The sequence below is a fragment of the Colletotrichum karsti genome, assembly GCF_011947395.1.
Source record: "Colletotrichum karsti strain CkLH20 chromosome Unknown Scaffold17, whole genome shotgun sequence".
Taxonomy (NCBI): domain Eukaryota; kingdom Fungi; phylum Ascomycota; class Sordariomycetes; order Glomerellales; family Glomerellaceae; genus Colletotrichum; species Colletotrichum karsti.
Window position 1 is genome coordinate 863,170 of NW_024065917.1, and position 23,528 is coordinate 886,697.

At 55.4% G+C, this 23,528-nt stretch overlaps 7 protein-coding genes across 7 annotated transcripts; 1 reads left to right on the top strand and 6 right to left on the bottom strand.

The window, feature by feature from the left end:
- Positions 1–918: 918 nt before the first annotated feature.
- On the bottom strand, positions 919–4,545 carry CkaCkLH20_06059 (putative stress response protein NST1; the record flags this gene model as incomplete). Its single annotated transcript, XM_038888776.1, has 1 exon — positions 919–4,545. One exon carries the CDS (start codon positions 4,543–4,545, stop codon positions 919–921), a length of 3,627 nt encoding a protein of 1,208 aa, XP_038746112.1.
- A 5,942-nt stretch (positions 4,546–10,487) lies between these two features.
- On the top strand, positions 10,488–11,491 carry CkaCkLH20_06060 (GTP-binding protein rho2; the record flags this gene model as incomplete). The annotated part of the gene is made up of 4 exons (XM_038888777.1): positions 10,488–10,588; positions 10,744–10,822; positions 10,953–11,144; positions 11,201–11,491. The coding sequence occupies 4 exons, from the start codon at positions 10,488–10,490 to the stop codon at positions 11,489–11,491; spliced, it is 663 nt and encodes a 220-aa protein (XP_038746113.1).
- Positions 11,492–12,317: 826 nt separating this feature from the next.
- CkaCkLH20_06061 (ring finger domain protein) lies at positions 12,318–12,839 on the bottom strand (the record flags this gene model as incomplete). Its single annotated transcript, XM_038888778.1, has 1 exon — positions 12,318–12,839. One exon carries the CDS (start codon positions 12,837–12,839, stop codon positions 12,318–12,320), a length of 522 nt encoding a protein of 173 aa, XP_038746114.1.
- Positions 12,840–12,867: 28 nt separating this feature from the next.
- Positions 12,868–14,489, bottom strand: CkaCkLH20_06062 (uncharacterized protein; the record flags this gene model as incomplete). The annotated part of the gene is made up of 3 exons (XM_038888779.1): positions 12,868–13,209; positions 13,480–14,259; positions 14,319–14,489. The coding sequence occupies 3 exons, from the start codon at positions 14,487–14,489 to the stop codon at positions 12,868–12,870; spliced, it is 1,293 nt and encodes a 430-aa protein (XP_038746115.1).
- Positions 14,490–15,062: 573 nt separating this feature from the next.
- On the bottom strand, positions 15,063–17,321 carry CkaCkLH20_06063 (uncharacterized protein; the record flags this gene model as incomplete). Its single annotated transcript, XM_038888780.1, has 2 exons — positions 15,063–16,710; positions 16,771–17,321. The coding sequence occupies 2 exons, from the start codon at positions 17,319–17,321 to the stop codon at positions 15,063–15,065; spliced, it is 2,199 nt and encodes a 732-aa protein (XP_038746116.1).
- A 1,419-nt stretch (positions 17,322–18,740) lies between these two features.
- CkaCkLH20_06064 (carotenoid ester lipase) lies at positions 18,741–20,689 on the bottom strand (the record flags this gene model as incomplete). Its single annotated transcript, XM_038888781.1, has 3 exons — positions 18,741–19,519; positions 19,594–20,457; positions 20,527–20,689. The coding sequence occupies 3 exons, from the start codon at positions 20,687–20,689 to the stop codon at positions 18,741–18,743; spliced, it is 1,806 nt and encodes a 601-aa protein (XP_038746117.1).
- Positions 20,690–21,781: 1,092 nt separating this feature from the next.
- On the bottom strand, positions 21,782–23,118 carry CkaCkLH20_06065 (uncharacterized protein; the record flags this gene model as incomplete). The annotated part of the gene is made up of 4 exons (XM_038888782.1): positions 21,782–22,185; positions 22,241–22,314; positions 22,376–22,758; positions 22,819–23,118. The coding sequence occupies 4 exons, from the start codon at positions 23,116–23,118 to the stop codon at positions 21,782–21,784; spliced, it is 1,161 nt and encodes a 386-aa protein (XP_038746118.1).
- Between the last annotated feature and the right edge of the window lie 410 nt (positions 23,119–23,528).

Here is a 23,528-nt window from a genome sequence, read left to right on the forward strand (position 1 = left end):
AACAGTCAGCCAACTATTCGACAAGATGGACGCATAGAATCGCAAAAAAACATCAAAAAATTGAACCCTTTCCAGAATGGAAAGCTGATTGCCAATCGCGGACGGGAATTGAGCCCGACGTGGGGGTCGAACCCACAACCTTGAGATTAAGAGTCTCACGCTCTACCGATTGAGCTAGCCGGGCGACTGGGGTGCCAGGCTTCGTCCCGTGGTGGAGAAGGTTCTGTTTGTTGTGGCAGAGGAGGCGCGGATAGGGGCTTAAGTAGTCTATGGGTGCGGGCTCGATTTTTTTTTTTTTTTTTTTTTTGGTGAAGTGGTCCCGAGATAGTCTGTCCGTGGCCTTTTTGGCTGCTCTGTTCTGTGTGGCCTGTTTGTGAGCTGGGTTGGATGCTCCATGGGTTGCTCTGTTTAGTCCATTCATCATCAGGGTTGTGGTTTAGTTTGGTGCTGGGACCTGGAGGTCTGTTTCTTATTCAGAGGGGAAGGTTAGATCATGAATTGTTTCTTTTGTCTTTTTAGTTGCCATTCTCACATCGGCTCACATGATGGGATATTTGCATTGCGCAGAAAGAATTCGGGTAGTTCCATTATCCAGCCAGCGGGAAGAATCCGCGTATGGGAATGCTGACGGACGACTGCCCCCCTTCCAAAACCCCAAGGCCCGGAATGATGCCCAGCAAGTCCCTCCTAATCAAGACGGCAGGCAACGGGAGAAGAGCAAGATGTTTTACTCTAATGACCCTCGCGCCCTGTCACCGTATCCTCCTCGCACTCCTCCTCCTCTGTATCCCGTGTACCCGAACCCGTGAGCTGAGAGTGGCTCGACCGGGACTGAACTGACCGCATGGCGTTGAACATCGGCCTGTGGGAGCTGCTCGCGGCAGCCTCGGACGCGTGCTCCATGCTAGATGAACGGTCCTAGTGTCCCCTAGATGTAGCAAACGCTAGAGATCCACTGTTGATGATGGGGCTTCCGATTTCGCCCGGCGCGCCGACCGCCCTGTGGTGCAGATGGGACATGTCGTTGGGCTCGGGCACCCACCGAACGGTGTGTCTGCCTGGGCCGTTCGCGTCTCGGCGGACCTCAAACGTGCCGCCACCGTTGTGGGCGTTGCCTTCGGTCTCGGCGAGCTCCATCAGACCGTCTTCCGGAATCGCTTCTGAGGGGCTGAGGTGGTCCACCTTGGCTTTGACGGCCGATAGATCGATAAAGGACTCCGGGTCCTCGTTCAGTGCTTGTAGTTCCTTGCAGGCGCGGCATAGTCTCATACGGACCGTAACCGACCTAGGGTTACCGGCGCTGCGGATCTGGTTGAGCGACGGCATCGGCATCATGGGACCACCCCAAGTTGGGTTTGCGAATCCAGGGGGAGGAACCGGAGCGAACGCCATCGGCGACGAGCCCCAGACATTGTTCATGTTATGGAACCCGTTGTCCATACCGAACGGGGTACTGGGGAAAGCCGGCCGAGGGGGTTGGTTGCGTTGTCTGGCGGCGTTGAAGGCTGCGGAGATGGGGTTCAGGTCTTCTGCGTCATCCAACAACGCACTGCTGCCCAGGTGCTGGTTCGCGAACTCGTCCGTCTGGTCGTTCAGCTGTCCATGCCCCACGCTGCCGGGTCGTCCAATGGGCGTTGGCCTTCCGATGGGTTGCGACGGGGCTGGCGATGAAGCTGGGTCGAAGCTGCCGGAGGCCTGGCGAGAATGTGATACCGGGCCAGATCCCATGCCTTGCAGAGGATCGACCATGGGCTGTCCGAACCCAGGCGGCGGTTGCGGCATGAAACCGCGTCCAACCGGTCCGTTAAGGCCGGGAGGGCCAGGCATCATGCCCGGCGGAGGCCTGAAACCGGGCATACCGCCAGGCAGACCAAACATTTGGTCGTGCATGCGATTTCCTAGCCCCGGAGGCGGGCCTCCGAAGCCGGGTGGCGGCATGCCCATGGGCATACCGAACGGGGACGGTTGCGACCCGAGAGGACCCTTGATTGTTGACGGTGATACGGATTGGGGGTGCGGTAGCGAAGCTGTGGTCGCCACACTCTCTTTTCTCGACCCGAATGGCGCAGGACTTGTGTGGCCCGGTGTCGCAGGGTGTGGTGATGGATTCTGACTGGTAGAACTGGAGGCGTGCGACCCAGGCACGCTCGCATCCAGGGGCTGATTCGCATTCTTCGGGCGTATAGGCGTAGGAGCCTTTGGCAGAGCTGGCGTCGCGACCGATATCTTCGGAGATGCGTAGGACGCCGGGTTCGAATGCGGCGTTGGGATTGGAGCGGGGTGTTGCGAAGGTCGCCGGCCAGGATTCGGGATCGGGATCGGGGCGGCCGCGGCAGCAGCAACAGCCGCAGCTTTCTGGGCCTTCTCATCTTGCTTGAGTCGTTCCTTGTTCTCCCTATCAGCCTTGGCTTCTCGTTCGGCCTTGGCCTTCGCATCCTTGTCTCGTTTGGCTTGCTCCTGCTTTTCCTTCCGTTCCCGGGCTTCCCTTTCCTTCTGCTCCCGCGTCTCTTTCTCGCGTGCTTCCTTGGCTTTCTGCTTCTCCTTGAGCTCGCGCGCTTTGCGCTCCTGCTCGAGGCGCTTCTTCTCTTGCTCTTGAGCGCGCCGTTGCCGCTCGGCCTCTCTTCGTAGGCGCTCCTCCTCTTCGGCTCGCTTCTGCTCCTCCTTCTTCCGACGCTTCTCCTCGGTCCTGAGCCTTTGTTCTTCCGCTTTCCGCTTCTGCTCTTCGAGTCGGGCAGCCTCCTCCGCGGCTTTCTCGGCCTCCTTGCGCGCCTTCTCCTCGGCCTGCTCCTTCTTCTTTAATGCGGCCTTGTCTTTGCGCTTCTGATTCTCTTTGGCCTTCTTGGCCTTGCGCTGGGCGTCTTGCCGGTTCTCCTCCTCGAGCTCTTCGATGAGTTTTGCTTGGCGCTGTCTGGAGACCATGTCGCGGTACGCCGTGAGGACCCTCTGCTCGAACATGCGAGCGGCGAAGATCTGGAACATGCGGCGGCCCTCTTCCATGCGCTGCTCCTCGGTCATCGTGTCCTGATGATGACAACAAATGTGCTCAGTACTCGAGTGTTTATGGTCATATGTGTATTGAGAGGAGCTCACTTCTTCGTCCTCATAATCATCATCTTGGCTGTCGTCATAGTCCTCATCCTCCTCCTCGTCTTCGTCGTCATATTCGTCTTCGGGAGGAGAATGGCCATGATTCGAATAAGAGCCGTTGGGAGGGTGGCCATAGCGAGAAAAATGTTGCTCCTTGGCGTCCTCTTCTCGGGCCATGCGACGCTCGGCGAGTTGCTCCATCATCTCAATGAAGCGTTTGCCGTCGTTCTTGAGGAGGTCATCCGCAACGGTGAGTATGCCGCCTAAGTCCATGTTACCATATCTGCAGAGTAGAGAGTCCAGAAGCTTCATACCCTTGACTTGCAGGCTGTTCCCAAACGTCAAGAAATCCGCCATGTCTCGATCGTGGGGGTGATCGTGAGGGTGAAGGTCGTGAGCATCTTCTGACGGGTCCTCTTCGCTGTCGTACTCGTCATCCTCGAGATCCTCGTCCTGATCGCTGTACACGTCTTCCTCTTCTCCGAGGTCGTCCTCGTCCTCGTCGTCGCCGACGTGTTCGACTATTCGACCGTGTGAAGGCGGTTGTTGCTCTACGTAGACTTTTCCCAGCGTTCGCGGCGGACGCAAGGGCAGACTGATGCCTGCCCGGCCGAGCAGCGGCGGGCCCTCCCCTTGGTGAGCGAAGTTCTCTAGTTCCTCGTAATAGGCGTCGTAGAGCCCCTCCAACTCCTCCTCGATGGCGGTGCGCTTTCGGCCACAGACCGTGCAGCTGCACGTGTGCTTCTGCTGCTCCTTCATCTTTTTGAGGACGGCATCTTTCTCGACCTTGACCAACGACTTGCGCTCATCCTCGCCGAGCCCCAGCCAAAACTCCTTGATCCGTTCCCGCTCCTCCTGCGAACTGGTGTTCCAGATCTTGTCCTTGGAAATCCCGGGTCCGCGAGGGGTTGACGGCGAGTGGGGGTGCGGCACATTGTCGTATTGGGAGTTGCCCAGCTGGGGGTTCTTTCCGTTCTTCTTCTTTTTCTTCTTGGACTTTTTGGACTTGCTGGAGGCGAAGTGGTCCTCGAAGAGATGGTGATCCGGGGAAGGGGCATCGTCGGCTTCGTCATCGCTGAAATCCTGGTCGGCGTCATCTTGGGCAGCTTGGGGTTTGGGCGCCGGGGCGCTAGGTGCGGGACTGGGGCGTCCATTCGGGGTTTTGATGGGGACGGCAGCTTGCTCAGCGGCAGCTCTCGCGGCGGCCTTTTCGCGACGCTTCTGTTTCTTGCGATTGACGACTGGCGCGGGTGCATCGGCGCCGTTGGTGGCGAGCGTTTGCAGGGTGGGAGCCTTCGCAGAGGAGGTCGGAGTGGAGGGCAACGAGGGCTCGGTGGAGGGGGGCCCTTTGGGGACAGTGATGATCTTGGAGCCATCTTTGTTGGTGTACCTCGCAGTGGCCTTGGTATTGGGAGACGGAGGCGCCGGCGATGGCGGTTGGCGGTGGTTTGCCGGCATGTCGAAGGTGTGCTACGAAGCAACAGGCGTCGATGTCATAGAGGGAGGCGTTGCGAGGGGTGAGATGAGGGAGAGGTCGGTATCGGGGGTCGGTGGGACTCGCGGGAGGATTGAGATGACGTCTTCCTGCGAGCAGAATGGATGAGCAAAAAGATGCGATGTCCCCTCTTTGTTGGTTGGTGGTGGTGAGGTGTCGGTGGGCGTTTGTGTGTGCGCTCGCGAAAAAGGTTGGCGGGATGCAGCGCGCTGAGCGGGCTGAGGGTGGTGATGAGGCAGGCAGGACAAGGACTCACAGGTGGAGGCGAATATTATTCGAGATGGGGCTGGAGGGGGGGGTTTCTGCCACTCGCCAGACAGATAGCCAGGACGGGTGCTTCCAACGCAAGACACGCGAGTCGCAATCGCGGGCTGCAGGTCTGGTTGACAGCGGAGTTATTCAAGGCTGCAATTGCAATCTTGATGCTTCGTTGTCGATATTGAAGACGGGGGGTTCGCTTGTCGGCCGCTGACCTTCAGCTAAGGTCCATGGCAAAGGTCATAGGTAGCCTTAGTTCTCAGTGTTTAGGTGCAGTAGGTGCATCCGAGAGGGAGAAGACCTGATGCGCGCAATGTGCAAGTCACTTCCCGGTGTGATTTTGCGGGGGAAGTACATGATGCGACCGGGGCAATTGGGAAACAGAAGGTACAGTGACCCTTCTTACCTCATCCGACACGATCCGTCAATCAGAATCCGAGATTGCAGGCTTCGGGGTGCACCACGTGACTGTCTCCCGGGCGCCTCCAGGGGACCTTCTTTTTAGCTAACGTCAGGCACTGGAATTGCTGTGCCTGGTGGCAGGTGCTGTGGTGCTGTGGTGCTGTGAGGGCCCTTGCCGTGCTTGCCCAGGGACCCATCCGCTGCTGACCCGACCTGATTTCCATGGCCCGTGCCTCTGGGTTTTTCTGATTGCCTGAGTGTTCAGGTGGGGGCTATCAGGCATCAATACCTTATGTAAGGACGGGGAAAGACAGATGACATAATCAACCACCTGGTCCGTGCAGATGGGAAAGTGAGAACCCGGAAAGTTATTTCATAGATCGGGCAGGCACCTTGGGAGGCACCTACCTAATTACCTCAAGGGCCGGACCAGGTCGTCCCGTTCTCTCCAAACAATTCCCGTTGTCCCGGTCGTGCCTGGTTCAGGAACATGCCAAATAAACAACACCCGTGGACATTTGTGTCATCCCATCTCTGCTGCTTCTCTGACAAGCTTGCAACATACCAGCAGCACTCAACACTGTCGTCTCCCTGCGGTTCTTGAGAGATATTGTCGGAGTTTCTTCCGACCATCACGACTGCCTCCTCTTGCTTGCTGAGAACGGCCAAGCTGACAAACATGCGACGAATTTTAGTCTGGCACAATTTGCCGGTGTTTGTTTCAGCATGTGAACGCAGTTCAGTCTTCCCGGTACTCCCTCTCGGGTAGCCTGGCGTTTGACAATACTTGTCGCAGTTCGGTGTGACAGGCTGGCAAAGCACCTGCGTAACAAGCTGCGCTTCCCAATCAAAGGGCGTTGGTGTTTGGAACATCGAGCAATATACGCCAGCTGAGCTTTCTCCAAAGCTTGTGTCAGCATCCGCCGCTGCTGGATGGCATCAACGAATGCCCTTCCGACGTATCCAGGTCTCCAATCGTTTGCTTGCCTTCCGAGCCAGCCGGCGTCAACAGCAATCTTGAACGGAGGTTCGAATCACACTCCCACCCGTCCCGCACGCATCCGCAATTCCGCCTCCAAGACCGGAACCGCGCGGCCACCGACCGTCATCGGGCGGGCCAATCGAGGCTCCGCGCCGGCCGCCCTGCATTTCTCGAGCACATTGGCAGGTGGCAGCGTAGCAGCACAGCACAGCACAGCTCAAGTACCTTTTCAGCTCTCCCAACAAGCCCCACTGATCAACAAATCGACCCTGGCCTGAGCCATGTCACGGCCGGCTAGCGTTTGTCAGGCGCCGTCGTGACGTTTTCTCACCCGTTCGTCTTTTGCCCAAAAAGCGCCTCTGGCGGGTCCCGCAAGCCGGGAGTTTCTCACGTCAAGACGGACGAATGGAACCGACCGAGAGCAAACTGCAACGCCAAAAGAGCGAGCAACTGTGGAAACAAGGTCAGACGATGTGGATGTCGCTTGGTCGGTCCTGCTCGGCGCTGTGCACATATCGGACAAGTGTGACCAGCAGATCCCGGACGGGAGCGCATCCTAATTTTGCAAGCAAAACTGCAGCTTCGGTCGGGCCTTGGGCAGCATCAGATCAGGAACAGTACCTTATGTATACGTCTCGTCCAGGAAACTGACGACACTGATTCCAGGGCCAGACAAGGCATCAGCAGTTGTCTCGAAATATCTCAGAATGACAGTCCAGTTGGAGGCCCATGAAAAGGAAACACACATCGGGTTGCTGACGTCTGGGTATGAAAACGACAGCCTCGGCCGGAGGTGAAGAGACTCCACCACGGCCGGCGGGTCTACTCCTCAGGGTGTTCGGGCGGTTGGCGATGAAGTTTGAACAGCATACCGAAGAAAGGGGGATTCTGACGACTGGGTCCCTTTGCCCGAGAAAGGGTACTTCACAAAGGATTCGGCCTGGTGCCTCGAAGGATGCCGAAAGGTTTGCAGCACAAGCAATCGGAAACCAAGGTGTTGCGCCGGATCCCATCAGCGTCCTCAACAAACCGGAACAGCTCCAGTCGACTCGACGTGTCATTTTGATAACGACAACTTGAGAATCCGGAGACAAGCCAAGAAGCCGGGTTACTTGAATACCCGGGATAGATTCCAGATGGATTCTTAGGTAATCCAATTCGTGGCTGCCAGAGCCAGGTCTCAAGACGCCGAATGTTGACCCCAATCGGCCATCCCTGCGGCGGGCACATTTTCAAGCTGACGGCGATTGTCAGACTGTTGGCCTCATTAATGCTGTCCACTTCTAAAAGTTCCTGGCGTAGGTGAAACTGTCAGCATCGTCGACCGTCGGCGACTTGGTAACTGGGTACGGGCAGCCGCACACAGCAGTGTCCCAGTGTGCTGTGTTGGAGGACCGCACAGCATAGCCACTGGACGGATACTGCTGTTGGTTGCGGTTGCACAGACGAAGGCACAGCACAGATGGTGTGGATGGCCGCTGCACAGAGGGAGGGACACAGAGTGGCTCGGAGATTCCCATTCGGCCTGCTTACCCTGCAGTCCCCTACGGAGAAGCAAGATTGTGGCTTGCTGAGCCGGTCTGCCCACACTCCAGTTTCGCCGATTGTGCAGGACTGCGGAGGGCCCTTAATAACTTCAAGGCTGTCGTCGACGCCTCTGCGTCACGGTACCGGGATGGGACATGATGAATACGGTCGATGAGAGGGTCGATTGCGCAGAATCGCGATGCTTTTCGGTACCGCGACGGCATCTGAAGTCTGAATTGAATTCTCAAACACACAGGTACGTAAGACATGATGTCGATTTTTGCGTGGTCATCAAGCGAGGCCGCAGAAGAAGGTTAAGTTGGCAGCAGCATGAGCGATGTCGAGGTAAGAAAAGAAGGGACAGGGCTTGGAGGTGACATCTGGGGTGATCCCTTGAGGATGAGCGCGGCAAAATGTCGTCCAAGTGGCTGCGGAGCGGCATGAACAACCGCAATTCCAAAGAGGTGAAAAAACGGGACGCTAATTGCAGGTTTCGGCGATCGGTCCCGAGGAGAGCAAGTCGATTTGTGTTCTTTCACCTTTGGCCTGGAGAGACGGGAGATGCTTATTTTAGAAGCGGCGGCGAGCAGCGGTAGTTCAGCCATCGCGGGCAAAACGTCCGGCCGGCCCTTTGTCTTGGAGGTGGATTATTTGCTTGGGACTCTCCAAAGTGTCCTATTTACAACATGACGACCCGGGAACGAGAAGATGACGATGGACACGGAAGAGTAACAGCGGCGTCCGAATCGGACAGATATTGGCATCGGATCTGGAGGCATTGGTTGCCATCGCCCCTCAGCCTCTTTGCTCTTGGACTCTGGACCCCGTCTTCGCCCCGTCGCGACGGCTACGTCTGCAAGTCTGGCCCCCGGACTGTTACCTTTCCAGGTATTCTCAAGGTCCACAGCGTGCGTGCATCGGCGTCGGATCCCCGACTGGTTCGTGCATGTCTTTTAGCGGCATCCAATGATTCCAACCCACATGCGCCTGCGTCTGCACCATCGCTGTTGTGCAGTGTACCTTAACCCATCCCGAAGGTAGGCTATCTAGGGACTTGATTGTTAGTTAGTCTTGGGTACTAGGGTCCTGGCGACTTGGATGTTGTTGTGATGACATTGGACTGACTGAGAGGATGACGGAGAAGTGAATGTTGACGATGCTCGGGAAACGTGGGAGAAGGGACCCCTGAATAGGGTCATCCGTGCCTCGTCTGCGTCCACGTCTACTAAGCAGTACCTTGCCTAGACAGGTATTCGTCCTGAAGTCTGTCCACGTCTCCTTTTGCTGTGCCACGACACGCACCACTTGGCGCACCGTACTGTGAGGACTGGACTTCCAGCGGACTGAAGTCTGTGTTTTTTCTTACCGCGTCTTCCTTGCCAACCTATCCAGTCCTACCGGCAGCGAAGTTTAGTTGTATCCGAGTATTCGTCGTGATGGGTGATGCAAGTTGGAATTGTCTGGGTAACTCGACACAGCTCACGATATGTAGGTACATAGCACAGGTATGGTAGGACACTCGAGTTGCCTTGGCCGAATTACGCCTGTACCTCACTCACGACTTGCACCAGTACGGTGTAGTGCCTTGTCTCGCCTTGCCAAACGTTTTTTTGACCGTTTCTCAAGTCCCATGTGCTTATTACCAGACGTTTCCTGCCTACCTGTCCCTTCCACTCACATTGTTTACTCGACCCTGAGATCCATTGCTGTATCTGCCTGATCCTTCGGATGCCTCACATCACAGCCAGACCAACAGGCGTGTCCAAAGAAGCCAATTGATAGTCATTGTGCAAGGGTACAAACTTCCCGGCTCCCCCTTCCCACTTGCTCCGAGTTCCAGTTCCAGCTCCAGCTCCAACTCGCAGCTCCAGTCCCTTCCTCTCCTCTCCACCGCCCCAGGCCCAGGTCCAACCAGTCTTTTTTAGTCCGAGTCCTGCAAGTCCTGGTCCAGGTTCCAGGTCGAGCTACCTTATTTACTACTTACTTACCCGTTGACTATCCGTACTCCTTCTTACCGTACGGACCGTCCGCTGCCAGTTCTTTCTTCAACGCGCCATTACCCAAGGAATTTCTTCAGCTCGTATTCCTTACTGCTTGCTCACTACCTTCAACTTCCCATTCCTCCTCCTTCTTCTTCTTCTTCTTCTTCTCCTCCTCGCTTGATCACCTTACCCTCCCGTCCAAGGAAGAAAGAGAGAAACACGATCCAAGGGGCGCCTTCTTCTGCCTTCCTCCGCCTTCGCCTTCATCTCCGGGCCGTCTTGCCATTCTCCAACCTGACCATTCTCTTCAAATCCGCCGTCGCTGCTCGTCACTATTTCTTTTTTCTGCTCTCGCACATCCCACCCTCGAAGAAGAAATAATCCCACACACCCACCTCAAATCGCAGCAGCAGCAGCATTGTCTACCATTTTTGCTGCGTAAACATACATACCCGCACTTCTACCTATCGCCTCCACCACCACACCACAGCCCGCCGCCGCCGCTGCTGCCGCAGACCCCCGATACGACTCTGCCCGCCAACCGACCGACCTACCGCATACGAACCCACCGATCCCCAGGTGCCATCAGCCATCAGCCATCCGCGCCGCCTATCAACCTGCCTATCGCGCCGTCCAGGCATTTTTTCTTGATTTCGACCCGAGTCCCTTGACGCCTCTCGATCGCTTCGTCATATTTCTCTCCCTGGTCCGACATTAATAAATCACCGCCCGCGATCCGCTCAATCCCTCCCAATTGACCTCGAGTCGATTCTTCCCTGCCGACCCTTCCCCCTCCGCCCAGTTCGCCCACGCAGCCATGGCGACAGCAGCAGCAAACCAGAACGTCATCCGAAGGTACGTCGAGTCGCGTCTCCGTCGATCACCCCTCCCGTCCGCCTTCCCCAACCGAAACCCCGGATTCCTGGCACCGCGATACAGAACACAGGCGTCCTGCTGCAAATTTGATCTTCCTCTGCAGTCGTGCCCTTTTGCTGACCTTCAACTCGTAGGAAACTCGTCATTATTGGTGACGGTGCTTGCGGCAAGACTAGTTTGCTTAGCGTTTTCACCCTTGGATATTTTCCTACCGTAAGTCAGCCTCGTCTCTGTGTGGTGTGATCATCTCGCTTCGAATTTTCGCTAACCAGGCTCCCACAGCACTACGTTCGTACCAGATGCGCCCTTGCCACCCGACGTCAAAGTCTAACGAAATCCACAGATCCCGACCGTCTTCGAGAACTACGTCACCGATTGTAGAGTAGATGGGAAATCAGTTCAGTTGGCGTTATGGGATACCGCAGGACAGGAGGACTACGAGAGGCTGCGTCCACTGGCGTACAGTAAAGCGCATGTCATCCTCATCGGCTTCTCGGTCGACACTCCTGACTCACTCGACAACGTCAAGCACAAGGTTCGTGTACCCGGCGCGCACGATGATTTAGACCCCGTTCTGACCTGGTTCAACAGTGGATAGAGGAGGTGACTCGACTCTGCCCCGGAGTGCCCATTATCCTCGTCGGATTGAAGAAAGATCTGCGCGAGGATCCCGTCGCCATCGAGGAAATGCGCAAGAAGTCCCTCCGCTTCGTCACCCAACAGGAGGGCGACCAGGCCGCCAAGGAGATCAACGCGAAGAAGTACCTCGAGTGCTCGAGTCTGAGCGGCGAGGGTGTCGACGACGTTTTCGAGGCCGCTACGCGCGCCGCCCTCCTTACGTTTGAAAAGGGCGAAGGAGGCGGTTGCTGCGTTATCCTCTGAGCGAAAACTCCCTTTACGGTATTTTGGCATCCATCAAAACGCAAGTACGGGCAGGGGCACGGCGAACATGCAGAAAGTCGACACGATTCACGGGGAAGAGGCATCCCGTTCTTAACTTCGACGCCATGAGATGAATCGCGAATCGCGAAACACGCCGATCCGAGCCTACGAGAAGAAACCTGCTGCCATTGACGACGACGACACACGACGTTCCAGCGGGCCACACAGCGAAGCGATGACGACCATGTCTCCCCGGGAGACTTGCTGGGCCCTCCCCCGCGCCTTTTTCACATCTATATATCATACGAGTCAAAACTTTAATGCTCTCTTTTCAACTCTTTTCTCCCTCAGCGGTTTGGTTGCGAAACTATAGCGGAAACAGCGCGAATATTCCGCGGGGTGGGAGACGTCCTCTGCGGTTTTTTAAAAAAGGGTGTCTCGTCGCAAATTTCTCCACGTTTGTATTAATAGGGGGCAGCAAAGCATAGAACGACCACAAAAGTTCGAAGCTGGGAGATCCTGGGTGTCGGAGTTTGGGAGGATCCTTTTCCGCCCCCCTCAAAAGGCAGGATAGCAGTCATTTCACGCAACAAGAATTGAACAAAAAAGAAATTCCACAATGCTTTGAATTTGCACATGTTTTTTTTGGTATTGGTATTGGATTGTACACGGTCATGCTACAGTATGATACAGCAGAATGATACCAAGAGTGTCGAGGTTGGTGTTGGTGGTAGTACACTTGTCTACAACACCCATCTGCCTCCTTCAACCTCCATCATCTCACATCGTCCACGATTACAGCGCTCCCCAATTCTATCCGACCCGTTTACGGCTTCCAGTCGTGGTTCCACGCGACCCGGGCGGGCGTCTCGGTCTGGTAGCGCGCGTACTCGATGGGCACGGCGTTGGGCCCGTAGACGCCCTTCTTCTCCTGCGCGACGCGGTACAGCCAGCCCTCGTCCCTGGTGCCCGGGCCGGCCGTCTTGCGGAGCTCCTCGTGCGCGTTCCACATGCTCTGGTGCATGCGGTACAGCTCCTTCTCGCGGGCCTCGCGCTGCTGGCGCTGCAGGAGGAGCCAGGCGCGGTGGATGGTCCAGTGGCGGAGGTGGCGGTTGCGGGCCATGCGCAGGGGCGGCGGGGCGCGCGCGAAGAGCTGTTGCTTGATGTTCTGGATCTTGTTCATGTAGTCCGGCGTCGTCGCGATGACCTTGCGGGCGGGGCTGGAGGGGGTCGTCGAGAAGGCGCGGACGGCGGTTGTTGTTGTCGTTGCTGTTGTTGTTGAGGGTGTGAGGAGGGGAGTTGTGAGGAGGGTTGGGCGGAGGCCCTTGAGGGAGGCGAGGAGAGACATTGTTGGAGAAGTGGTGGTGTGGTGTGGTTTAGCAGCGGTTCCGGTAGGAGCGGCGGAGGGCCAATGTTCGTGGATGTCGCAACCGCGGGGGCGATGACGATGGATTCGGTGTCGGTATCGCGGGTGGCTTCTTGGGCGACCTGGTGTTGACAACGATCACGTCTAGAGAAGCGTCGTTGTCGTTACCGCCGTCGTCGTCGTCGTCGTCGTCGGCTGCTTCGTTCGGGACTTGCTCGTCCTGTTCGGGCTGCTCGGGCGTGTTGTCCACCAGGCGCAGATAAAACCGGGGGAGATCCGATCCGGGGGGCAGGAAGAAGGGCGTCGAATAATACCACAATCCCGGGTAGGCGGCGTAGTGTTCGTGTATCGACTGTGTGAAGATGGTAGTTAGCAATTGGAGTTTGGGGGATAGGCCCCGAAATTTTGGGTGGTGGGGTGTTTAGTTTTTCCGGCCGGTGATGGTGCTCTGGGATGCCCCACTGGAGCTTGGGTTCCTGGCTGAAGTGGATCCCTCTTACAACCTCATCGCAACGCAGAAGTTCACTTGAGCTTGAGCTTCATCTTTGGCTGCGACTTCCATGGCCACATCTTGAAGAAACTGAAGGTGCTGGGGAGGGGGGAATAAGGGGAACAGACTTACCTTGTCAATAATCCCTTTCTTGTACACCAGAACATCCTCATCCGAACTCCCCTCCTCAAAGAGCCACTCCTTGGCCCTCTTGCCCTCCTCAGCCACGTACGCCAGCGCGAGTTCCTTCAACCTGGCGTTCACCCGCTCGTCGTTTCTGGTGTTCGTGAGGATCCGCGCGACAAGGCTCAGGGCCGCCCTAAAGCCCTCCTCCTCGTTCCCCGCCGCCGGCGTCCGCATCAGGGTGAACGCCCACTCCCTGGCCTTGGCGTTCTTCTGCAGCGCGTGGACGTAGTACACCGAGGGCTTGCCCTCGAACCGGCACTTCCAGTTGCTCCAGACGTCCCTGGCGAAGGGGACCAGGTCCGCGTTGGACTCGGTCGCGAGGTTGAGGAGGCCGGCGTAGTGGTCTGACATCGGCGCAGGGTTGCACGCGTCGAAGGCGAGCAGGGTGACGATCTGGCCGAGGATGTCGACCGTGAGGGTCTTGAGGCGGCGGAGGGCGTAGTCGGGCGGGTAGGGGACGTAGCCCCCGTAGTGAAAATTGTCCTCGTGGCCGGGTTCGCGGGCGTAGTTCCGCGAGTAGACGAAGATGGGTGTGCCCGGCGCGTAGGAGAGGAACCAAGACGTGCTAGAGAGATTCCCGGCGATACTTATTGTGTTCCCGTTGCTGAGTGTCAAGGCTTCAGACCACGAATACAGGAGGGGTGCTCTCTGGTCGAGGTTTTCGCGCATCTGCTGGCGCTTAGCCGCGTCGGGTGCTTTTCCCCCTGGCGAGAGGAGGGCGGTTTGCTTGTGAGCGTCAGCAGGGGGGCGGTAGAGTTCAAGCGGACCGTTGGCATCTTTCTTACCTCACTGAGGAGGTCCGATTCGATGCCGGCGTAAATATCTTGGTAAGGCGAATGCGATTCCCTCCAGATCAGAGTAATGCTATTAGTCTGAAGAAACTTATTGAATGCCTTGTTCAGCTCCGGGCTAGCCGGCACGCTATTCAACGGATCGGCGAGGCCTAAGTTGGACATTTTGGCTGATACTGTAATTACTGAATAGTGGTTAATAGTGGTGTGTAGTCGAGGTGCATTCGTGCGTTTTCCTGGATTGACGGGATGCTCTGGGTACTCGTTCCTCGTTCTTCCTTCCTCTAATATGCGAAGTGAGGAAACGAGGGAAAGCAGTACCTGGATATCGGAGATGGGTGCTGACTTGATGAGGACCATGGATGGCCTCATCTGGGTGATCAGATGCACCAGTCTAAGCGCTTTAAATGACTGAAAAACGCTGGGAGGTGCCGTGTAAGTGATCTACTTTCACCACCCGGGGAGGTAGGTGATGACTCTTTCGATTCACTGAGTTGTCTCAGAAGGCATCGGACTGAACTGGGGGATGTGCTAGACCTGGACGCAACATCAAGGTAGTCGCAGTGAATCGCAACTGGGTCTCATGCTTTCCCACCTGTCTGGTTTTGGTTCTGATTTGGGAATCTAAGTTCTTGGGAAACGCGGTAACGGGCCAGCCTCGCGTCTTTACTTGAGTTTATCTGATTATTTACGCAACGATGGGTGTGGCAATTCACGGTACATGTATTGAAACCTTTTCTACGGCCCAACTGCTGCTTCTCTTTCTTCCGATGTTCGTCTCTCCGGCTTCAATTGATCCACGTCTCCTTCGAACCCAAAGCCAAATCTCGAATTAGTACGCCTCGACTGTGGTTCACTGACCAGAATCTCCCCGCCAGGCCTCTTCAGATCACCGTCCTGCGTCCTGAGGAGCCCATACCCGATCTTCACAGGCCCGTATTCCTTTCCCTCTCCCCAGTCCATCCTGTCCAAAGTCGGCCCCCTCGTTGCCTCGACAATGTTGGAGAACCCGGTACCTTTAGATACCCCACCATTCCTTCGAATAGCGACAGCACCAGCCGTGACGCCCAGAAGCGCCAGGAAGATCAGAATGCCGTAGACACTGACTAGGATACGAGTACGATAGTGGTATCGCACCGCAGGTCGGGAACGGGTGCAGCTGTACAGATAGTCGGACTCGGGGCCGAACCCCGTCTTGCGAGTGCCGGTCTGCTCGTCCGTCCTGGCCGCCCACACCACCGCCTGGAACCGCGGCCTCGCGAACATGGACATGAGCAGGTTGCCGTACCAAGCCTCGATGAGCGGTATTATGTTCCGTCGGACGAAGTGAAACCGGTGATCTATGAGACTGGTGTACAGCACCTGCGAATCCTCCTTCAGTCCGGCCCCCTGGATCGTCCCGTTCAGCTTTCGACGCAGGAAGAGGCCCATGGAGTGGTACCCGGCCGTCCGTCTGTACGTTTTGAGGTCTCTGGGGAAGATGTAGTTGCTCTGCGGGACGGCCACGGTCTTGTCCATCGTGCCGTCGTTCGCCTCGAGTTCCGGTACGTACGTGGTATTTATGATTGGGGAGATGAGTTTCTTGCTTTTGATAGTAGGTATCTGCATTCCGTCTCGGTAGGCGATCTCCGCCGTGTAGTTGGCCTCGTAGTGTTCGCAGGCGATGACGACCGGCGTGAACGCCGCGCTGTTCCGGACGTCTGTGGTTCTGTTCTGGAACTCGGTCGCGTTGTAGCTCTTGTTCATCTCGGCGTACCCGATCCAGATAATCGGCTCCGTCCGGAAGACCCCAAGATGTGCCGGGAACGGCGGTGCCATCTTCGGGATGCCTCCGCTGAAGACAGCGTCCATCTGCGGGTACGCGTACTCCCCATGCATCGTCTGCGCGATGTAGGTGAAATTGCCGACCGGTGCGAGCATGCTCATGTTAAACGGGATCATGGACTTTCCATTTTCTTGCTGGAGAAAGCCCGGCCCTTCTGCGCCCCCAACACCCCGGCTGATTGTGCTGCAGTTGTACGTAGGCCCTACGAAGCTGATCTCGACGGTGCAGTTCCAGCCCCTTTCGCAGACCTCGAAGGTGTTGTCTTGGTCGAAGATTGGACGCTGCAGGTAGGTACTCGCCTGTAGGAGCTCCTTGGCGTTGTCGCTCATGGACGTGTAATAGTCGAAGAAGTTGGGGTCGAACTCGTCCTTGCTCGTCTCATTCCACCAGCTCAGAGACTGCTGATCCAGACTCGCGATCTTGCCGCCGTTTCTCCAGTTCGTGTTGTCCTCAAACCTGAAATTCAACGTGCGTACCCCCGGGCACGTCGTGTTGTGGACCTCCTGACTGGGCACCGCGATGAGGGTGCTCGTCGTGAGGATCACGCTCAGCGGGGAGAGCCTTTTGGATCACAGATGTCAGCATCATGCGAGCGAGTGGGGACGAAATCTGCTAACGTACCAGCAGTATAAGACCAAGGCGGCGGGTATTTTGGCTTTCCACAGGAACTCCAAGTTGAGAAGCGAGAGCGGCGTTTCCGGGGCCGCAAACATGTCGTTGAGGGTTGTCACTCTCAAGAACTTGGTGCTGCACGTGTACCAGATCTGCTCCCGGAATGCCAGCAACACCGCCGCTACCAAACTCGCCTTTGCCGCAAAAGCAAGAGCAGTTCCGTATCGCAGTGTGGTGAGCTGCTCATCATTGTAGACTATCATCTTCTCGAGAGACCGATAGTAAACGTGGTGGCCGATGGCGAAGCAGATTCCAACGAGGAGGAATAGATACATGTTCCAAGACGAAGTCCAGAGCTCCTGGAGCAGGTACCCTTTGTCCCACCATCTCGGCTTGTAGCTCTGCTCCGTCTGGGCGTACCGATCTGAGTCCTGGAAGGTGAATTCTGTGTCATGTCTGGGAAGCAGCTCCTCGCGAGATTCATGCTTCTGTTTGAGCTCGGTGATATCGACCCCGATGGTGGAAAGAGACGCGAAGAAGTCAGAATGATGCCGTTCCAACGAATGTCGGCGATGAATATCACCCATCTCCATTGCGCCAGGTGACATTATGCGATCCTAAAAGATCAAACGCAGAAAGCGGTGTCGATTAATTTCAAACAAAAAGGCAGCGGGCCGAGGCCGCCAACAGACCTTGGCCTGCGGGGACCCGGTGAGACATAAATATGCCAAGTTGCATGATGCCAAGAATATAAGCTTGTTCGACCGCGCGAGTTGTGGTCCAGTTGTTCCACGACGTCTGATACGAGCATGCAGGTCAGCCGCAGGTCAGCGATGGTTGGCGCGTTGGGAGCACCTCATTTGCCGACGGCCCGGATGATGCATCTGTTCGACAGGAGACGCACTCGTAAGGCTGGAAGGGGATTCCGGTTCGAGTCGAATTCCAACCACTCGGTATCAAACAGGGAAGGTCGTGGCTGACGCCAATGCCGTATAAAGCAGGCTCTGGATTCCCCGCGTCAAAGGTCATGTCATTTGTCCATTTTATTTCTGAGGCTGGTTTTGTGAGCCAACAGCATTTTCGTGGAGGGAGAATCTTACAAGTTTTCGGTCGTGAGAACGGAGAAAGGGTGCTACAGGCGTGGAGTCAGAACACAGCGTTCCTGACCGGATTGAACTCAGCATAGTTGTCTCTATATTTATCTCCCTACAAGGACCGATGAAGTCTCAATTATCGTGTGAGTGTTGTTTTACGACTGATCTCAACGGAACTCAGATCTTTCTCCGCATGACCTGACAGAATTGATCTGCATGAGAGGCTGTTCTGTAGTGATAAAGCTGGAGGGTTTCCGGCATAAGCTATTAATGTTTCAACTGGGAGATACGACGACTATTATGTTCCGATTGGCGGAAGTGTCCGACATTGTTTGTTCTTATCGACTGATCGCACAAACCAATTCTGACTTCTTTGGCATTAATAGCGTTTCTTTGGCATATCTTCCATGGGTTTGGAAGCTTAACGTACATGAGACTACACGGTATACGGTTGGTATGGTCACTGACACCTGTTCTTGCTGCTGTTATTATTGTCACTCTTATTGTTGTTGTTACTGTTGTCGTTGTTGGATTACTCACTGGTGTCCTCTATGAGGCAAAAAGTGTTCCGGCTGGCAGACTATTAAGAATGCGCTTATCTATGAGAGAGCGGACGGAATCGCGAGTCTTCTAATAGGTATGGTCGTATGCTTATGTACGCATTTACGTATTACTAGATAGAGTACTTGTATATCATTATTTTTGTGGCCTTATTGCCAGTTATCTAAATTTACAAAACAATAACCTAAGTCAAGTAGTGCGACTGCATAGGACCAAGTGGAGAATGTTGCGGAGCTCGATTAACTTATTAACTTATTAAGTTTTAAAACATATGATCTAAATAGGATAGAAAATATGCAGTTCAAGGCTAACTTCTAAGAGTACTTAGATGAGAAAGGAGTCAGGATGATCGTTGAAGAACTGCATAGCCTCGACGCGCCAGTCATCCTTGACAACCTCAGGCCCGCTCTCCTTGAAGTTATATGTCTGGAGTCCGTCTGCGCTGTACCTTGGCCACTTCGCAAAGTCCAGACCGTGGTTGTTGGGATCAAGCGTGCGAATAAAAGAGATAGCGGTTGCCTGGTAGGCCTGGGTGTTTTTGCTCACCGCGTAGGGCAAGCCCGCGAACATGTAGAACCAGACGTCAAAAGCATGGAATGATCCCAGAACAGGGAGGTGAGTCAAAACACCCAGATCAGGGAGAATGCCTGCAGAAGGGATACTGACGTCGGTGATGTAGTTCCATACGGTTTGCTCGGAGGTGTTGTAGTGTGCCAGAAGGTTGCGGCGCTGCGCTTGGAAGCTGAAGTCGCCGACAACTGCAGCCAGGCGCTTGAAGTTGGGTGTGACGGCGTTCAGAACGCCCGTGTCGAAGGGCGATCCTTGGGTGATGTCCGAGGGGTATAGTTCCATGAGCTTGGCCATCTCTTCATCAGAAGCCTTGGGCCACCAGATTTCCTTAAAGTACGATGCAAAGTCCGCGTCAGACAGAGTCTTCAGTTGAGCCAGAAGAGAAAACAGAGTTCCCTCATCGCGCATGTCGCCAGTAATCAGGGGGACCGATGCCATCTTGCCGGCAGCGGCTAGGCGATGAGGTGAGTCCTTGAGGTGTTTTCCGTCCGGGCGAATAGTCCATGTCGAGGCAAGAGAGCGAGGTCCGAGAACTAGTCAAAGACTAATGTCAGCAACTTGAAATGCAAGAGACGAAGAGAAGCAATGGATGTGGACAGGAACTTACGCATTCCCTCGTCGTTCACCGACGCCATGATGTCGTCAAAGTCGGCAACCTTCAAGCAAGCGATCTTATCCGTCGCTTCAGAGCAACCGGCTCTCTCAACCATATTGTCGAAAACGGGCTGGCTACGCTCAGCACCCTCCACCATGACCGGTCCTCCAGAAAGAGCCATCGCGCCGTGGAAGAGATCGGTAGCGCCCTCGCCCTCGTCCCACAGCAAATGCGCCACGACGGACCAGCTACCGGCGGACTCGCCCATGATGACTACGTGATCCGGATCGCCGCCAAAGTCAGCGATGTGCTTCTGGACCCACTGCATGGCCACTCTCTGGTCTTCAAGGCCGAGGTTGAGAAGCCCGGCCTCCTCCATCTCACGCGACGCGGAGAAACCAAAGGCATTGAGGCGATAGTTGGCCGATACGCCGATGATAGGCTGGTCTAGGTCGACCGAGGTCCGGACCAAACCTCCGATATTGTAGTTGAGCACGGCGCCGCGGATCGCATCAGTCTCGCTGGTGTCGGTAAAGGGGCTCCCGACCTCGTACCCGCCGCCGTGAATCCATATCACAACAGGTAGCTTGTCATCTTTGGTGACGTTGGCGGGGGTTTGAACATTGATCAGGAGGCAATCTTCGCTGCGCGTTTGACCGATGGTGTTGAACACTGTGTCAGCCAACGCTCCCACGACAGGGCCGATAGCAGTGCCCGTCTTGCCTAACAACAGACTGCTGGACGAGTTGGTGGTCAGGATTGACGCCGTGGTCTTCTGGGGACAGATGGGGCCATAGTTGCTCCCGTCAAACTCGCCCAGCTGTTGGGTGTAGAGCTGCGGATGCTCGAAACGGCCGGCCGAAGCGAAGGGGATGCCTGGGTTCTGTTAGTGACAATTATTACCTGCGTAGACTCGAGTTGCTGTTATAGCATGTTGCGACGTACCCAAATACTCCTTGATGTTCCCGCTGACACGTCCGGTGATGTTAACATAGTCGATTTCGACCTTGGGCCTCAACGTATCACGGGTGTTGATAGGTTTCGCAAGGGCCCCGGCCGAGTTGGACGCAGCAATAAGGGCGGTGAACCCTATCCAAGTAGAAATCATAATGAATGAACGAAGTAGCAGATGTTTCAAAGGAATGTGGTTGGGAGTTGACAGCTCAACTCGCCAGTTGGATGCGCAAATTGACTGACGCGAAGTGAGGGTGAATACTGCGAATGGCGGTGCCGCGACATACGAGATAGGAAGACTCCTGCTCCAAGGGTCATCATGGATATATCCCCAAGGACTTCATCTCATGACCTTCACCATTCACATGAGTCCCTCTGTCATCAATTATGATCGTCCTCTTGAAGACCCAATACGTTCGCGGAGGACGGAATGTCTTCCGTCTTAGAACCGTCAGTTCCCAGCAGAACTTAGCGTCTAATTCCCTGCATGCTGCCAAAGTCATGCCAAGAGTGAAAGGAACAGCCCGTTGCCTAGCGTTGAAAAAAGCCCCTCCTCTGCTTATCAGTAATGATCAGCGCAGGCGGTCTTTCCAGATCTCGGCCGATTCCACCGTATACCATCAACCGGCCCCGAGATATCGCGGCAAATATTGGCAAGGTGTTTTGGCAGGCACCGTTTGTGTTATACCTGTCATAAAGTATATTACGCCCCCAACTATCAACATGGCGGGCCAACGAGGCAGAACGGAAACGCGGCAGAGAACGGGAAGAAAAAAAGGGAAAGGGAGTTGATTATCATGACTCGGCGACAGTGGATATGGGAGTGACATGTCCCACCTCGGACCGGGCCATTGGCTTCGCCCTTACACGAGGGCACGGACGGGATCCAGGCCATACGTTTGAGAACTTCTCCACATGTTCATGTTCGACATCGGGAAAAAAAAGTTGACGTGTCGAAAATGTTACCTGCCTTGCCGCCAGAGTATCCGTAGAGTCGGTGAGCCCCTTTCGTGGCGGCCGCCGGTACCAGACAAGGGACGAACAATTTGTGCGTTGATGGTTACCTAGCTGACATCAACGGTAAAGTTGTTGATTGGTGTGTTGTCTCATCTTCTTATATCATCGTAGACAAAAGTGTACCATCAAAAGAAATCTTAACTCGCTCGTGGATATCAACGTATTCGTCTCAATTGAACATTTCCATAGATTACGTCGGTAGATAATATTGTATGGCAGCTCCCTCTGCCTAAACATGCTGCTTCACATCGCGCTCCTCCTCCCAAGTGACGTCCTTTTGCATTACAATGGTGTCCATCGGCATGTCATCGCCACGACCCTCTCGCTTGGCACTCCCCGTCACCGAGTAGTTGATGTTGCTGCCACGGTGCAGATACTCCTCCGAATCGTTGCCCGTCTCCAGACGTTCGTGGTTCGCGGTACGCTTGAAATTGTGAATACCAGGACGGGACCCGCCGGTTCCCGCGAAGGCTGCAGCACCCGATGAAGCCTGGTTCGACTTCTGGTCCCCGGTCGACCACGGCGTGCCGTAGCGAATCTTGCGGTATACGGGGACGAGGGTGACTGCGCAGGCGCCGATGATGGCGATGTAGATTTCCACGACCGTGGCGGTCCACATGAGGGCGTATTGCTCTGCGAAATTGTCAGTAAAGAGGTTCAAAGAGATACAGGAAGCCGTTTAACGCACGTGTCATGTCCGTTACGCCGATGGAGTAGAGGGAGGCCAGCGAGCCGAAACGCACCAGACTGGCAACGACGACTCTATTCGCAACTCATTAGCCCATGAAGTCCAATATTACCTTGACTCCCCAGTACTACTTACAGACTGCCGAGAGCAAAGACGCAGCAAATGCCCACTCTCCTGCTCGAGCTGACCTGCAGCTTCATGGTCTCGCGAATCGGCAGCGCCAGCGTCAAAATGTCGATGAGGCTGTTGGCAATCGAGTTGCCCACGAAGTAGAGGATAAGGTCAATACAGGTACCCGTGCCGGGATTTGTCGTCTGCTCCCATGTGTAAGACAGCGGTCGGCACTGCAGGCAGTTGGTGATGAAGATTGCAATCATCCAGCCAAGGCAAGCCGCCGATAGCGTGTAGATTCCCTTCTGCATGAACGACGTCGGGAAGACGCGCCAGTAGAATGCCAACAAAGATAGCTTGATCAGCGGGGAGGAGAAGCCATAACAGAACTCCGCGATCACGACACACTACGGTAGTGTTAGTGTTCATTATCTTCATTTTTCTATGTGAAAGCTCAAGTGACGCACCTTCAGAAACGTGATAAGCTGGGCTGGATCCTCAGCCATCACCACAACAATGCTTCGACCCAGACCGCCGTTGACTGTGGCTTCGACAGTGGTGGCACAGAATGCGTGATTGATAAACAAGCTAGCAAGCGCCAGCCAGTCGTCCAAACCCCATCCGACGCCCGTGAGTTTTCGTGCCCAGAACCGCCCGACACAGGTGACGGTGGCTATCACCGCGAGAACGACATTGATGGCGATGATTGCGCTGTCCGTGTGATCACCACTTCCCGTCGTCGCCGCTGTTGTCGTTGCCGAAGACATCTCGTGCGATCCAAGTCGCAGCCATTCAAGAGTAAGGCGAAGTAATCCAATACGCGTGCGTCGTCCGTCCAGCGCGCAGGATGAAGAAGATGTTGTTTTAGCACGACAACCCGTTCCCACACTCCGCCGAGAGATATCAGCAGCGGCTCATCAGGATTCGGAACATTTTGCCGTGCCGGTGCCCAAAGCAGCCCCATCGCTCGATTCTACCATGCGACTTCAAGTGGGCTAATTCCTTCATCCCCTGCGCCGGCATCGAAATCTTCACTGAAGTACCTGTTGGTGTAGGGTAAGGTAGTTGTTGGTGCAGGGTTACTGTTATTGTTGGTACAGGGTGCTTTTGGCATGAAAATCATGTGATATCCACTCCTTATGCGACGACGCTCCATTCAACATCCACTCTCTCGACC